This window comes from Tursiops truncatus, chromosome 2 (genome assembly GCF_011762595.2).
Source record: "Tursiops truncatus isolate mTurTru1 chromosome 2, mTurTru1.mat.Y, whole genome shotgun sequence".
Classification (NCBI taxonomy): Eukaryota; Metazoa; Chordata; class Mammalia; order Artiodactyla; family Delphinidae; genus Tursiops; species Tursiops truncatus.
The window spans coordinates 159,760,399-159,777,169 of record NC_047035.1 but is presented as its reverse complement, the minus strand read 5'-3'; the positions used below and the strand labels follow the sequence as shown (position 1 = coordinate 159,777,169).

Here is a 16,771-nt window from a genome sequence, read left to right as displayed (position 1 = left end):
GAGAGACAGATTTCATGCCTAGTCCATCATAACCATGAAATAGGGCTTCTTAAAGCATGAGAAACGCTCTCCAAAATCTGCCCCGCTTCTGTACAGCAAGATTGAATTTTGCAGAAGTAGTGGTCAGCTGAACAGTGACAGAATGGTTGAACAACCTTGGATGTCAACGCCCACAGCCCCGAAAGGTACTGTTGTGTAATCTCGTGTTAGAAAATGTTAATATGGGAAAATGTTAATATGTGTGTGGTTCTGGGGGTCTCTACTTAAATGTTATTTATAAGACGCGCACAAAGAGAAGGGCAGTAAGCCATGACAGCATACACATTTCTGGTTATATTTGCCTTGTAAATACATTAAATTTATTGTATAATTTACAGAAAACCATACTATCCGTAACTTGGCTATTACTATTCTGGTGATGTCATAAAATATAAGAAGAATTCGGGCATTTTTGTCATGGCCAGGACAGAGGATGGCTTTGCCTGAAGGAGTAATTCAGGCACTTCTGCTCCAGTGAATGGAAGTCAGCCTTTATCTTCCACTGTTCTTCCCAATCTACGAATTTAACATGGCTATCTGCTCTAACTACTCTTTTATCTGCTTGTCCCGATCATATAATTTACGGCAATCTTGTTAAATTAAAATAAATGTTTTTTTTTTTAATCAGTACCTTTTGTGGGGGATGGGTATGGAGTCAGAATAGTTCAATGTTGAAGATTCAAGCCTGGCTAGAAAGGCTATTAAACACACACAACACACAAAAACATTTCCAGAAAGGAAAAAAAAAAAAGAGAGAGAAAGAAAGAGGAAGAGAGAAGGACAGGAGCAGAGGAGAAAAGGGCAGAGAAAGAAAGAGAAAAAAAGCAAATGGACGAATGAAATGTGTATATAGGACTAAGTACGTGTGACCTTTCAATCTTCAAAATATTACCCAGGCCCTGTGGCTGCACAATTCTCATTAAATTCATTGGGAATAATCTGGCTAAATCCCTCCTTGACGCTTCAAAATAGCAGGAAACAATATTCTGCACTTAAATTTATAGCCCCTGTGAGCCAGCACCAGCTGCGCCTGGTGAACCCAGTTTGCCCAGAGTTAGATCCTCGTTAGCACCATATACGTACAAGGATTTAATTTTTAAATCTGGTCTTCAAAACTTCTATTGGGTATGCAAGCTTGCTTACTCATAGGCTGGTCTTGCAGTGGAAATAAGTGGAGGTGCCTGGGTCAACGCAACCATGGGTCATGAACATACTCTGAACTGCTCTAGTGGATGTTTGGGGATCCCTGGAGGGTAAGAGGCTTCACCAGGGGGAGCTGGATTTAAAATGCAGGGTTTCTCATCAGTTCCTGGCAGAGCATTTAAACAGGCTTTTATGCATCCGATTACAACCCAGACAGTATATGAATATTATATGCCCAGTGAATGTATTATATTGAGAAGAATCCTCAACATGAAGACTTCAGACTCTGCTTGAATCTCTAGTGGCTTCAGCAAAATCAGATGATGATGCAAGTTTAGGGTCTGACTTGCTGCTGCTTGTCAAGGTGCCTGCAGGACAGTGGGGATCCAGGTATCAGTCGGTTCATCTGACCATAGGGTGAACACCACAGTTAGACCTGATCTCTGAGCATTGGCTTAGCCAGGAGGTGACAATGAACGGAACTCCTCAAAGAAGCTCAGACAGTTCACTATCCATAAACGAAGATCTAGAGAGCCAGATTCATGACTCAGACAATGGAAAAACAGGAAACCAAGGCAAGTTGTAAAGGACTCTGGGCTGACTGTAGAACAGACAACCCCATCAATAAGCCCTGTGGTCCTGTAACAGAAAAGAACAAACCTTGGGGACTTCCCTGGTGGCGCAGTGGTTAAGAATCTGCCTGCCAATGCAGGGGACATGGGTTCGAGCCCTGGTCTGGGAAGATCTCACATGCCATGGAGCAACTAAGCCTGTGCGCCACAACTACTGAGCCTGCGAGCCACAACTACTGAGCCCACGTGGCACAACTACTGAAGCCTGAGTGCCTAGATCCTGTGCTCTGCAACAGAAGCCACCGCAATGAGAAGCCTGCACACTGCAATGAAGTGAAGCCCCCGCTCACCGCAACTAGAGAAAGCCTATGCGCAACAACGAAGACCCAACATAGCCAAAAACAAACAAACAAACAAATAAATACATTAAAAAAAAAAGAACACAACCATATTATAAAAAAAAAAGAAGAACAAACCTGACTGCATATTGGATCTATTCCTTTAGCTCTAACCCTGTGCTCTCTTGCAGGTGCTTAGTCTTGTTGGCTCTGCACTTTTGTAAAAGAATGTTGCCTATAGCCTGAAATACACAGGAAAGCCCATTCTCAAGGCTGACCTTTAAAGGTATTACACTTTTCCATTCATATAGAAACAAAAAGTTGCAGAATATAAAATAACAATTGTCTTGTTGGAGGTTTATAGGAACATTGTGACCACACATCCACGAACAGCTGCAAGAACAAAGGATTCCAGCACTAAGAAGTTTACAACAACTAGCCACATCCCCTCCCCTTTTAGTCTAAAAGAAGCTTGAATCCTAACTCGGGTAAGATGGTTCTTTGGGACACTAGTCCACCACCTTCTCGGCCTGCTGGCTTTCTGAATAAAGTTGCTATTCCTTGTCCCAATACTTCGTCTCTCGATTTATTGACCTGCCGTGGGGTGAGCAGTATGAGCTTGAGCTCGGTAACAGTTTGACGTGAACTTGTTCAGGTGGTGGTAGCAAGGGGTCTTACTGGTTCACGATTTGTACCTCTGCCCTCTGACCACAGGAGACCCTATGAGATGACTGTCTGCTCTGGATCTCCTCTGTGAAGCTATCAAGACAAAGGCCTTGAGTTCATGCACAAATCAAAAGTTCACAGAGCCATTCCTAGTCTGATAACAAAGACTTCCAGCACTGAGGGAGAGTCATCCCATTTGGGGATCTGATGTACCTTTCCATTTTCTCCAAGGCTGCTGTTCATATTTGGTTTTTTGATGACCCCTAGTTCTTTGGACAGGCAGGAAAAGAGATGAGATCTAACAAGCTAGCTGTTAACTCCCTCGTGATTGTAATTAACTCTCTGGTAAGAGGAAAAACTAGAGAGACAGTTAAAATGTTTGTTACATTATTAGAACATCACTTGTTCACCTTACCCCTCTTCCCTGTGACAGAGGGTCATAAAGAACCCGCAAGGAAGTTACCCCATAAAAACCGCCCTGATGGGGCTGAGTGGGAAACCAGGAATTTCCTATCAGGGAAGATGGGAAGAGAGCAAGAGCCCCATCCGGGAGGCAGGGGCAGCCAGCCAATCCCCCAAGGCTACGTTTTATAACCTGAAAAGGTGTGGATGGGACTCCCAGCTGGCTGTTGGAATTTAGCTGAACACTATTCTTCAGTTTCATCTTTGGTATTTGGGGGTGTCTGAGCTGAGTGGTAGCAGGGAGTCTGTCACCCTGAGCCCACCATGGGAAAACCTGGGGTTAAGTTCAGCTAAAGGGAAGTTTGTTTTGCTGGTTAATTGGGTCAAGAGTGACAGCACCCTTTAAGGAAGCATGCTAATCAGAGCAGTCCTTTCTGTTTTCTGCTGGCTGCGGAGGGTCTGCTGTTGAGGAAACAGTGATGCACACCACATGCCCCATTAAGAAGTGACCGTGGAGGCCAAGGCTGCGGGCTTCAGCAGAGGAAATGGGAGAAGCTGGTGAGCTGACCTGTTCACCTCACTCTAATGATTAACTTTAAAGTATGTAAAACTTCTGATTGCTTATACGGACAGTTTCCCCTGGTGTGTGTCTGTGGGGAAGATTTTCAAAAAATACTAACAGAATACAAAAGAGAGTGAGGGGGAGACCACCTTATCCCTGTGGCTGGGCCCTGATCAACAGCAAACCAGAGGCTCTAAAAGTCATCACAGGGCCTCTATTAATAAAAGGATGCAGAGGTGCCCTTCCCGAGGGCGCTCCTCTCCGGGCGCACTGCTAGCCCTGGTTTCCTGCACCCCATCTCGCGGCGCACCCACTGGAAATGCGGCTGCAAACCTGCCAACTCTGTGGCAGACAAAACTGACAAACTTCGCCTGTCTCCGATTTGCTGAGTGGCGATGAAAATAAATAGTCAGGCTGCTGCCTGGGAGACTTCCTTCTCCTGAGTTTGCAAACACAGTCCGTGTCCTAGATGTGCTGCGTTTAAACAAAGTATGTTCCTCAGTTCCTTCCGCTGAGAGCGGGGATTGTCACCATTTGGCAATGACTGATGGGGAAAGAAATGTTGCTCCCTGCTGCATATACATGTGGATGAAAGGAAAGCAGTGTTTATGGCTCATGCTTGGGGACCAGATGCTGGTGGCATCTCTGCTAGGACTTTGAGGGAAACGGAAACTGAGAACCGTAGCGATGTGCTATTTTGTGGGAAAGAACAGGCATATGTGAAATCTACCACATTTTCTCTTTGGTATTTGATACCTGATTGTATAGTGCTGTCTATCACGGTTGGCTTTTCTGTGGTCAGCACAGTGGTACCACCTGAAACACAGAAACAGTAACATATGAGATGAGAAAAAGGCAGCATTGTAGGTAATATTTAGTAGAGAATGCTGTATGCTTACATACATCTGTTAGAGGCTAGCAGTTCCCTCAGATAATTCTTCCTTTAATTCCAGCTATAGCAAATGTCTTAAATTTTGTTCACCACAATACATTTATTCATAAAGCATCTAGGCAGTATGGAGAGTTCCAGACTTCCTTCCAAGGGCATTCCCTGACTCCCAGACTAATCGACGACGCTCACAATTGCAAGAGTGAAAAGCAAAGGCCGCCCAAGGTCCTTAGTGACTTAAGTATTAAACTTGACCTAGACCTCTAAGCTTCAAATAGTTTCCCAAGGTTTCAGATGTGTGTCTTGGGGGGAGTTGCAAGGCTGGTCCCCACAATCTATTTTAAAAACTGAAGTTTTAAAGCAGATGGCAGTAATTCCTCCTTTCTTTTGCGGCTGCGGTTGTTTGTTTTTCCCAAGGACAAATAATTCCGCCCAGTATGCAGTTCGGAGAAGCTGCAGGAAAAGGGGAAGGGGCGGAGGGACACATTTCTTCACAGTCCCGAGGAGCTGGAAGGCTGCACAAACAACACCCTGAATGCCATCAACTTCAGTCAGCCCGGGTCGACTTGGAATTCGTGGTCTGGGGACCAGTGGAAACTTAGATTTACCCTCTTAGCTTGGGTATCTTAGCTCAGCCATTTTCCGCCCTTCGTCATGAGACTTCTGTTTTAAAGTCCCGTTCTTCAAGTTGCCCAACCCACAAGCATCACCTGAACGCTTCTTGAAAAACTGGGTTGCTGTTTATTACTTTGGTGCTTGCGAAAGCCATTTCTCCATATGTGTGCCTGCCTTGCAGATCATGGTCGAGAGCATCTATTTGCTTTCCCGAGAGATAAAGTCCTGGGCAGACTCAGGGTAAGGGCATGGGGGGCTCATGCCCATCGTGGAAAGTTTGGAGGTGGCTCTGAGGTGCCATTGTACACCTTCCAGTAGTGTCATTCAATAGAGACTGTAGTCATCTCTATTCTGGCCGAGGCCTAGTCCTATCCTGCAGCTCCCATGGGTGAGAAATCACCCGGATCATGAATCAGAGAGCCGTAAAACTGAGCTCTTGAAATGGCCTGAAGATTTCTGAGCTAGTCCACTGTAGCACCAAGTCGTGGTACCCCTGCTGGCCCAGTAAATATGCTGGATAAGTGGTCTCACGTGTGCACGGCCTCAATGAGGCAGGCGCTAGGAGAAGCCATTACATATATTATGGGTTAGGAAGGTGAATCTATAATGGCAGAATTGGAGGGAGGCCAGACGCATTAGCATTCCGTTCCCAGTGGTCTTAAAGGAGAAAGACTCAAGGTGAAACTTCACTTTTAAAAACAGATATGCACTGTCAGTTGTGTTAGAGGTTGGGAGCCAAATTCCGCTGTTGGGGACACACAGATCCAATGTGAAATTTGGCCTCCTGGTGCCTTTGAAGCCAACTGTATTATCTAATGACATCAAAGGCATTTGCAAATGAGTAACTTCAAGGGTGAATTTTCACCCTGACAAGCAAGCAAGGGAGAGCAAAACCTCTCCTCATTTCCAGGCATTTGGTACAGTTCACCTGGAATTCAGTGTTGTTTATAGGTAATGAGCATTTTGCTAAATACTTATTTCCCCCTATATTCAAATAGGCCACCCCCCGGGAGAAGACATTAAAGTGACATCATCTCTGTTAAGGAACCGAACCTTAAGAGGGCATTGATCCCAATTTCCATGCTGCCAACCACCAGGGTGAAAGGGAGACTACTTTTCGTTTGGTTTTGGACACTGAACGTTCAAAGTTTGCAGCTGTGACAGAAAGAGCAAGGAGTGTACAGACTTGTGTGTGAGCCCAGGAGGTGAGATGCTCACCTGTGAAAAGATAGTGGGTTAGGTAGGGGCAGGCTGGGCTGCTTGCAAACACCGGCAAATGTCAGCCCGCCCTTCTTCAGAAAAGACTAACACAGAGCTTCATAGAGCAAAATAAGCTTTTAAAAAAGGACAAATGGGCCGTCATGCAGTAAATGAATACAAAGCATGAGGATGTCTTCTTAGATCACCTCTTCTTGTTGGGGCAATAGAGTGAGCCTTTGCAGCACCCCCGGAAGTTCTTAATATATGCACGTAGAGATCAAATTATTGAAACAAACGTGCTGGCCTGAGAAAATGACTTTTTTCGCCAGGGTAATATGTAAAAAAAAAAAAACCAAAAAACTAGAATGGATTTTTTTCTATCTACCCGATAAATGATTTTAAATGCTGTAGATAAACTATCGCCTTGTACTTATAAAGGACTGTCAGTGTTTCCAGTCAAAATGACCCATTTTCTGTGGTTTGCAACTCGGGGCCATACACAATTTGCTCCAGGCTAACAGACTCACCCTACTTCATTCAAAGGCTTAGGTTTCAATTGATTCAGTCATGAGCCGATGCACAAATGAGAAGGTTGGTTGTTCTGACACAAGGAATAAATCTGAGGCTTTGTCTCTAATCAATATTAACTGACCACTTTAGGGTTTATAAAGGAAAGAACCTCTCCTCAAGAGGGTAATTGAACAGGGGAGTCTCTGATGACTGCAGACGTTCCTTTATATGAGGATTTTCACTACGGATGGGACGTGTGACCGGGTTTGCAAAAAGCCTGAGGTTTGCAGAGTGTTCACAGGCGACCTTGGGAAGGTTCTGCAGGACCTGTTTCACCAGACTGGTACTCTGTTTTAACATCAGCTGTATAAGCTTTTTAGCTGGAGCTTGACATCTTACAAAGAAAACCCCTCTGCATTAATTAGAGTAATTTTTGTGGCTTGCAACTACTTATATACAAGATTTGTTTTCAAAAGCCCATAGCCACGTGACATTTATTGGCCATTCGACTGTAAGCAATTATCCTGGAAATTTGGAGGCAGAGAACCTTAGGAGGTAGGATTTAAACGTAAACTCCCTTCATGGTACTAAACTTCTGAGCTAGACTTTACCCCTTATTCCATCTCAGGGTGCAGAGCAGTCTTCCTCCTTCAGAAGAGAGCTTTTGAAGTAATTGGAAATCTGGGACATTTCCTTCCACATTTTACATTAATGCGTTAGCTAATAACGTGGCACTATTGTGGAGTTACATGGTAACGCCTTCAGTTTCGCCCATGAAAATGAATTACGTGGGCTCTCCTGAATCCCTTTTGGGTAAAAATACAGACCTGCATCCACGGGCTCGTGTTTAATGTAAAATGAGAGTCAGATGCTGTAAGAAACTGTGTTTTGATCTGGGTAGCAGTAAAGGCCCCACGGTACCTTTGGCAGCAATAGGGTGATAATTCTAGTGCTTTGGCCAGTTTCCAAATGGTGGCCTCCCATTTCCCCACTTGCTTAATGTTTCCTCTGCCAGTCCAAGTAGAAGAGAAGGTCACTTTCTAGCTTTTAGAGTTTTAGAATATCATGGAGTAATCCTCTAAATAAGTTGGTGAGGCACGTGGCACACACCATCCCTGATCTATCTGCTAGTGGTGATGTCAAATAACAACAAATTCTGCCCTTGTAAATTCTAATGTAAAATGATTCGCAAAATCCTAGCTTCAAAGCTGCATTTCAAATATAAGCTTGATTTCATTAATTAGTTGGTTAAAGGATCCACTCAAAAAGTTTGATCCCGGTTAGAAACTGAAAAGAAACGTTCTCCAGCGTGTGGTTATGTACGGGTGGTGCACATGTTATCTCGGAAGGGGGTGGAAGGTCAAAGATGAGAATCAGTTTATGTTCCATTTAGCCATGGAGGAATTCTTATCCAATGAAGACAATCCTAGCCTTTGGCTCTGAAAATGGCTAATATTATCGCTCGAATGGCTGTGGCTGTGAAGGACAATTTGTTTACACGACAACATGAGGAAATGAAGATGCACGTGTTTTGGCAAGGCTTCCTCCCGCCTGCCGCCGTGAGGATTTCCGCAAACACAAACAGACGTTAATTAGCGGGTCTCGACTACAACATGAACTGAGATGGTACAGCAATGGGATGAGGATGGTTTCTGCACCTGTGAGCTGGAAGTCATCACCTGTTCCGCTGTGGCAGTTGGCCTGGTCGTCATCACATTCATCCACCAGGTTCCCATTGGGAGTGGTCGGTCCAGCTGTAGGTGCTGAAACAAGATCCAAAGATTATTTTCTCACACCTCTGAAATGTATTCTCCAGCCCCTGGCTGTTGATCCTGCTAATGCTTTTGCAGAAAACTCTAATCTGTGGTTAGAAGACCAGGAGCGTGGTTTGCCTCTCTTTCAGGAGCGAAATATACTCAGATTTTGCAGAATGCATTGGGGACTGCTTCGTTTTGGTATTTGATCTGTATCTCCTTTGTAGAATTGGCTGCCTTAGCATTTTATACATTGTTATCTACATACACATCCTTTTTCTGAAAAGTTCTTGTATTCTCACTGGTTATTTATTCATGACCCTGAAGTTGGGAACTTTGATGATAGAGATTTGGCTTGAACTGTTTTTCCTTTCATTTTCAAGGTGCTAGAGGACTCACTTGTCAAGAATTCTTTTATATTCTTGGTATTTACTAAGTTTATCTTGTAAAATTTTCCCCAAAAGGGAGTCTCAGCATTCATTTTTAGTACAATATTGTTCTTTACTTCTTTATTTTTTAAAGAGCAACTCCATTTCCCTCTAAGTAAGCTTCTCAAGATTGTGAGCCCAGGCAGGTGTCTGGGAGTTCCCTGGGGTCATTTTACCTTAACTCCCAGAGGACTACATTCCACTGCTGGCAGGTATTCCCATAGCTTTGAGTTTGTAGTTGAAAAGTAGCCAACATTAATCAAAGACTGCTTTTGAAGTTCTTTAAATTTAGTTCCGTCTATTTTTCTTTTCCAGCCTGTTACTCATTTTTGCAATCTGTTTAATATCTTACAGTTTTCGGCATTACATTTCACTTTACATGACTTGAGATAATGGACAGTTCTCTTGATGTCTGAAAACCAGACAAGATGCTGGGAGTGGGGGCCTGTTCTCTAACAGCTTCTGGCCAATTGGAATGTGCTGGTAACTGCTGCTTTCTCAATAAAAATTTGACCCTGTTTGTTATTGTGCTAAAGGCCTGAGCAGAGTTATAATAAATGTAGAAACAAAGCTAGTTTCAACTTCCTCAACTGCCCCAAACACACACCAGTAATAATTAGGAAATCGCCACGTACAGGTAACGTTCACACCGTTTAGGGGTACAAACTAGACTCTGTAAAATGCATACACACGTATTCTGGGTTCTGCTTATTGCTAACACTGAATCAATAGAATCCTCTTTGGCAATCCAGATGCTTGCCTTTGCTAAGCTGCCTTTGCTCTTGGTAACGTGCCACTTTCAAACTCTCTATTCATCTTGCTGGTTTTTCCACATTCCTTATGGTATTTAAAAAGGAGGAGTTTTGCACTGGAAGCGGACCAGGGTAGTACGGGGATTAAATTGAAAAAAGTAAAAAGTGATGTCCCAATTTTACTACTTGAAAATCTTTTATCTTCTGTGGTTCTCTAACTGTTTCTTAAACATAAGTGCTAGCCCCAAATAAGATGGAGACTCCGAGATGGCTGGGCTGCACATCACCCTCTTTCTCTATCTTTGGGTATCTCCTGTAGCACAAGGTACAAAGTCAGTATTTAATAAGGGCCTGTTAATCGTTTTAAGGGAGAAGAAAAACACTCCCTTTCACCAACTGTGTTAAACAGCTTTGACAACACTTTCCCTGGGTGCTGGCTCCTCGTGTGGCTCAGGACAACTTCCCCACCTCGGTGAGTGCCTGCAAACATCTGCAGCAAACCCCTTCACCACCATTGCTACCTCACCACAGAGTTGACACTGGCAAACTGCCACCAGGCTCAGTCTTTTCAACCATCCATTCATTCCACCTTCTAAATCAATGTCGCTTCCCAGAATCGGGGCTAAAGTCCTGCATCGGAGCAGCAGACGCCCTTTTCCAGGCAACCACATTGCTCAGCACACTGAATGAATGTGTCTGCAGGTGGTTCAGTCTGCCCATCCCTTCTTTTTCTTGGCATCTTTGCCAAAGTCCTGGCACGTGGTCATTCTTGGTCTGTGTTGACAGTGACTAGATGATTCAGAGGTCCTGGGACATAACTACAGATATGGAAACAACTACCTAATAAAGAATCGGAGATAATGGCCTGCTTTTCAATAAACACATAGGAAAGCAGCTATGAATTATTCACTAGGATGGTGATTTATAGCTTAAGATTCTTTAGTGTGTAAGGAATGTTTTATGATATTTAATGTGCTCAGGAATGTAATTATATTGGGGTAGCTCAAAACACAAATAATTATGAAATCCCAAGAAGGTGATATTTAAGAGGCATCCTTCCAAACAACTCTGAGCATATGCTCAACGGATTAACATCTGGGTACCAACAATAGCCATTCTTTGCACTAACCTAGAGAAGGACCTTTCTGGGGATGAAAAAGTTGGTATAAGGTTACTCGTTTATGCCCAAATTGAAGGCAGATGGGAATTCCAAGGCACAAAAGCATTAAATAGTACACTACGCAACCATCATATTTTTTCAAACATGCATCTCATTCATTATGTGAAAAAATGCAGAGGAGAGTGCAGTTCTGAGGTCAGTGTGAGAAGTGAATTTGTCCTTGATATGACCTTCCTATGATAACCTAAGTCTATCTTTAAACAGACCTCACTGTACATTATATATATTATCTCATGTAAAGTTTTGTTTCTCTGCAGCAGCCTAAGAAATTCAGGCAGGGGACTTCCCTGGTGGTTTAATGGTTAGGGCTCTGTGCTTCCACTGCAGGGGGTGCAGATTCAATCCCTGGTCGGGGAACTAAGATCCCTAAAGCCTCACAGCGTGGCCAAAAAAACCCCAAAACCAAGCCAAAACAAAACAAAACAAAAAAACCAACAAAAATTCATCCAAGATAATGTCTTGATGTTTCAGCCTGTCAAATGCTGCTTCCTGCTAGTATGGGATGGTAGTCAACACTGCAGATGCCAACTTGGACCAGACACGGACCTCTGAACAACACTAAGAAGGTCATGGAATCTGTGGTCGCCGGGGTTGAGGGAGGGGGACTGCTTAATGGGTAGGGGGTTTCACTTCGGAGCGATGGAAACGTTTTGAAACTAGATAGAGGTGTTGGTTGCATAAATAATTGTCAATGTACTAAATGCCACTGAATTGTTTACTTTAAAGTGGTGGATTTTAGGGAATTCCCTGGTGGCCTAGTGGTTAGGATTCGGAGCTTTCACTGCGGGGGGCCTGGGTTTGATCCCTGGTCAGGGACCATCCTACATGCCACGAGGTGTGGCCAAAATACAACAACAACAACAAAATAAAATAAAATAATTAAGGGCTTCCCTGGTGGCGCAGTGGTTGAGAGTCCGCCTGCCGATGCAGGGGATGCGGGTTCATGCCCCGGTCCGGGAAGATCCCACATGCCGCGGAGTGGCTGGGCCTGTGAGCCATGGCCGCTGAGCCTGCGCGTCCAGAGCCTGTGCTCCGCAGTGGGAGAGGCCACAGCAGTGAGAGGCCCTCGTACCGCAAAAAAATAAATAAATAAATAAATAAAATAAAAATAAAATAATTAAAAAAACAAAATGGAGGATTTTATGTTATGTGAATTTCACAATACATCATTTTCCAAAAAAAGTCAAAGAAGACAACCCCACAGAATCTGAGGAGCGTTATGGAAACAACCTACAAAAAATTAGGATGTGAAGGCACTGTTATGGAAGACAGGGCACGGGGCCAAGTCCTGAAGGATGGGCACGGTTTCTAGGGGCAAAGCCCAGGGGCAGCAAGTGCTGGTGTGTTGGTCTACCACCTCCATCCGTGCTGAACTACTTGAGTGTAAGGTCCACGTCCTATAGACCTTTGTGTTTCTGGTGCCTCCTTTGTGTCTGGGAAAGAACTTGTACTCAGTAAACATTGTCAAATGAGAAGATAAACTAATCTCAAGGGGGTAGACAAAGGACTAGGGGAAGATCTGGGAATGATGCAGTGTGCACTTAGGGACAGGAGAAGGCTGCTTGTCTACAAGTCTTCCTGTTGAAACAGGGAGAAATGAGGGTCAGTAGCGTATTTGCTGAATAAGTCGTGCAGGGCGTCAGGTGATGAGCCTTACGGACCAGCAGGCACAAGAGACACAGGATCGCCCAGGAGAAATGGGGCAATTTGCAGCAGCACCGTCAGGGGCATAAGTGCATGATGAAGGAAATAAAACATCTGGGGAACCAGGGGGGCTCAGGAAATCGTGCTTACCTTCCACCTCACAGCCCAGCAGCTCCATCCGTAGCCCTAGTCCACCGTGAGTGGCTCTCTCGGGGTAGATCCTGATGAATCGCGTGGAAAGGGGTGGAAATGTCCGTAGCTCAGGTGTGTCATAGTTGTTGTTGCCTTCAAAAGACTGTGAAGTATGAAGAACACCAGGTATTAACAAAACCTCCCTTTCAGCAGAAAAGTCCTTCCTTTACGACTCTTAGCAGGGCAGAGAAATGGGCCTCATTCTACTACTTCGTAAACGGCTGACATTCCTTTCCTAAATGAGGAGGGAAAAAACAATCAAACCTTCTCTAAGAAGTGACAGATGTCGTTTCTTAGAAACTCTGGAGGATACACTGAGGCTAGACCAGAAGCTGAGGATTTAATGAGACACATTTTTAAATGACAGTCTGATGTGCCTGGGAGAAGTGACACTTTTACCACTTCCTTGAAAAAGTGGAGGAAGAAAACTCAGAAAGGGGGCCTGCCGTTTTTCAGAGCTTGTAACAGACACCACATTTCCAATAACGACTCCTGTCACATTCTCTTAAATGAATGGGTCCTGGTTTTGCTAAAACTCCGTCCTCTAGAAGAGCGAGGAATTCCATTCCTGGAGGAGGAGATAGTAAATTTCACGTACTTCAAGCTCTCTGTAACCAAGAACTTGGGTTATTCCAATCCATTGGAACTGCTGTTGGCTTAAGCAGTACCACCAGCTGGAGGCATTTGTAGATAAAAGACTTTCTCATCTCAGGAAAGTGACAGGGTCCTGACCGCTAAGCGATGTTCTGATGCCTGGTTGCACTGCAGTGAGTTGGCATCTCTTGGTGAAGAGCATTCCTAACTCGACATCACTGTGACACGTTCAGGAGCCCGGCCGTTATTGCCCTGCTGCCACTGGATTATTCTGTTTTCCTTTTTACAGTGACAGGAAGGTCAAAATCCTTGAGTGGAATCATAAGAAAATAGAGCAATGGCTAGGTTTGTTTTCTTTTTTAAGAAATGGATAAGCTTCTCTGTATCCTCTTCTCCCAACATCATTCCTCACTCTGTCCAGAATGGGAAGAGGGGAGGGGATTAGAAAAATCAAACTGCCTTATCACTGGGAGTATCCTTTTATATATCAAGCATCATGTGATGTTCCATGTGCTTAAAATGTATTCACTCAGTTAATCCTCAAGACAACTCCAAGAGGTAGGTTCTATTATTGCCCTTCTTTTACAGGCAAGGCACAGAGGGGTCAAGTAATTTGCCATGACCTTGGGATTCAGACCTACCAGTCTTATCTGGCGCCCTTCACCACACTGCCCTTAGAAACAATCTAGTCTGATTTCCGCATTTTAATAGATGACAACACTGAAGTCTAGGACACTGAGGTCTATTCCCATGGCCACACATTCAGTTTCATTGCTTTTTCTTTCAACGGATTGTGATTTGGGCTTCCAAATCTGGTAGATCATATTGAGTGGGTGGCCATATCCAACAGGAGTGGGAACCCTGCCCAATACCTGGGTCAAAACATCACAAACCAGCCAAAGATGCCATCATTCGGTGGTGGAAATATCTAGGCCAAATGGGTGACCCAAGTAAGAGAAGCTAGATTGGGAAGGTTGTGACATAACTAGAGGTTTTTTCTGAGTTCTAGAAGTAAATTAATTGACCTTTTCCAACTCAGAAAATCTTCCAGGAATCTAGAAGCACAGGGCTAATACAGACCCACCTCTCTCAATTAAAGTTTCCTTTTATCATTTTCAAGAGTAAATTCACTACCGGGGGCCTCTGCATTCTTGATAGAACTGCAGTTGCTGCCATTAGTGGAGAATCTGACGTATAACGTCAGGCCCAATGAAGTGTTCTCAGTAAGATACTAATTATAGTAAAAATAGTATTACTACACATGCAAGTTCTGTGTACGTTAACATAGCTCCAACATTCTCAGGAGAAAAGCACTTATATCTACGGAGTCCCAGGCTTTTCTCCTACTTTTACCTTGAGCAAAGAATTAGCACAATGTAAATACATTATAAACGTTGTCAGTGATGAACTGGGCAGAATATTAGCAAGGAAGGGCTGTATGGAATTGGGCTAAGTTTGCTAACATAGGATGGTTTACAAAATGTCTTTGTGTCCTTTCACTAATCATGCTTTAGAAGAAGAGGGCTTGGAGTATTTAGATCTATTTGCCCCTGAAAAGTCTAGTTGATTCAAAGACTCTGGGGTCCCTTGTCCATCATGCACTATTTAAGGGTAGGAAGTAAGGTGAGGGCGTAGAGGATTTTAAATCCATCAAAGTGCTGTTTTAGAACACAAAACAGTGTGCTCCCTTTACCGTATGTAAAAGGTACTTGGCATCCTAAGCAGGTAATCTTCATTTGCAAGTTAAAATATAGTATGTTTTAACTATCTTTGTGCAATTTAGAAATAAATACTGCTCCTAAATGGAAGGTTTAACCAGTTTCCTTTTTCATCTTGAAGATTTTATTCCAGGGGAAGGACATGTTAGGAATCAGAGACCAGATGCCATGTAAACAATTTAGAAACTTTCATGGTTTAAATACATAAGAACATGATAATGATGGATGAAATGTTTTAGGAAAAAAATCTAACACATTCAACCAATCTTGAATGGAGTTTTTCGTTAAAATTGAAAGCTGTGTGCTGGCTTCTTGTGAATGCTATATGCGATGTCCTACAAAGGGAGTGATAGCTTTAGACTTGATCGCAGACGAGTGGATTGGATACTAAAGGCCAGGAAGCATAAGACGCATCCCATCCAGAGCCTATGGCAATTTGTCTCCTTTCCCTCTTAGAAACCGAATGTTGAAGAAAGTGTCACAACAGCTCACACTGCCGTGCGACAGTGGCTCCGGGAAGTTGTTGATTTGCAGCATATTCACACTTGGTGCTAAAGCCACAGGGCTCACAACTCCTCAGAAAAGATCGCCTCTTAGGGGAACTCCAGTTTCTGATGTTTATTTTACTTTTTCTTCTACCAAAACAAGAGGGGTAGACATAAAAGGGGAAAATGAAATGGACACAAGCAAGAGAGTAGCTGCACATAGATTAAAAAAAACCCACGACACTGGAAATGTTTTAGAAACCACAAGTTAACTGGGGATGAGATGGGAGAGGAATTCTTACATTTCCAACAGCATCATCCCTCTTGGTGGCCCGCCCACTGGTGCGGAGTGCAGCCGTAGGGACAGTCTCTGCAGAGCCTCCACATCTGGGCCGAGTGGGAGCTGGCTGCGTGGCCCGGCTTTGTTTATTGTCTGCAAAGCCTTTGGCCCCAGTGACTGTATGAAGCCATATTCCCACACTCCCATTCCCTCTAATGAGCTAAAATCTTTTCATAAAAGGAGTAGGTCCTTGGCAAAGCAGGGACGGAAAGACTGGGACCGAAAGGCCAATTGTGCTAGGCGTGAGAAGTATCATCAGTTGAATACAGAACCCACATATAGTTCTGCATGCAGAACTGAACTTCTGGGGGCTCTTCCTTATTTTAATCTGAAATCAGTTTCTAGGCCATGCAGCATACTCAGGGTGTCCTTTCCTAGTTGGTGTTCTGTGCTCAGGAAATGCACATATATTTAACCAAGAGCCTTAGAAAAACATAATCACTAAAGAATACCTGTTGCGTTAAAAAAAAAAAAAATCATGCCACGTGTTCTGGTGAAGGTTGGAATATTTCTTTTTCACTAGATCCTCAAGGGCCAACTGCTTTTTGAAAGGTTCCAACGTATAAGAAATAGACATAAGCATTATTCATGATGGCCAAGAGTGAGAAGCAATGAAAGTGTCCGTCAGTGGATGGATAGATACCCAACATGTGGTCTGTACATACGATAGAATATTATTCAGCTTTAAAAAGGAATGAAATTCGGACCCAGGTTACGACATGGATGACCCTTGAGGACATCATCCCAA

The 16,771-nt window shown here is 43.7% G+C and overlaps 1 protein-coding gene across 6 annotated transcripts in view; it reads right to left on the bottom strand.

The window, feature by feature from the left end:
* The window catches only part of NRP1 (neuropilin 1), a 138,927-nt gene that overhangs the window by 13,308 nt on the left and 108,848 nt on the right, over window positions 1-16,771 (bottom strand). For 4 of the 6 annotated variants that reach the window (XM_073801607.1, XM_033852406.2, XM_033852408.2 and 1 more), the window contains 3 exons: window positions 12,845-12,989; window positions 8,595-8,699; window positions 4,479-4,538 (listed from right to left, as the gene is read on the bottom strand). In XM_073801607.1, coding sequence (XP_073657708.1) covers window positions 4,479-4,538; window positions 8,595-8,699; window positions 12,845-12,989 — 310 coding nt within the window. The remainder of the gene's footprint in view (window positions 1-4,478; window positions 4,539-8,594; window positions 8,700-12,844; window positions 12,990-16,771) is intronic. The other 2 variants (XM_033852409.2, XM_033852410.2) reach the window with 1 other exon arrangement.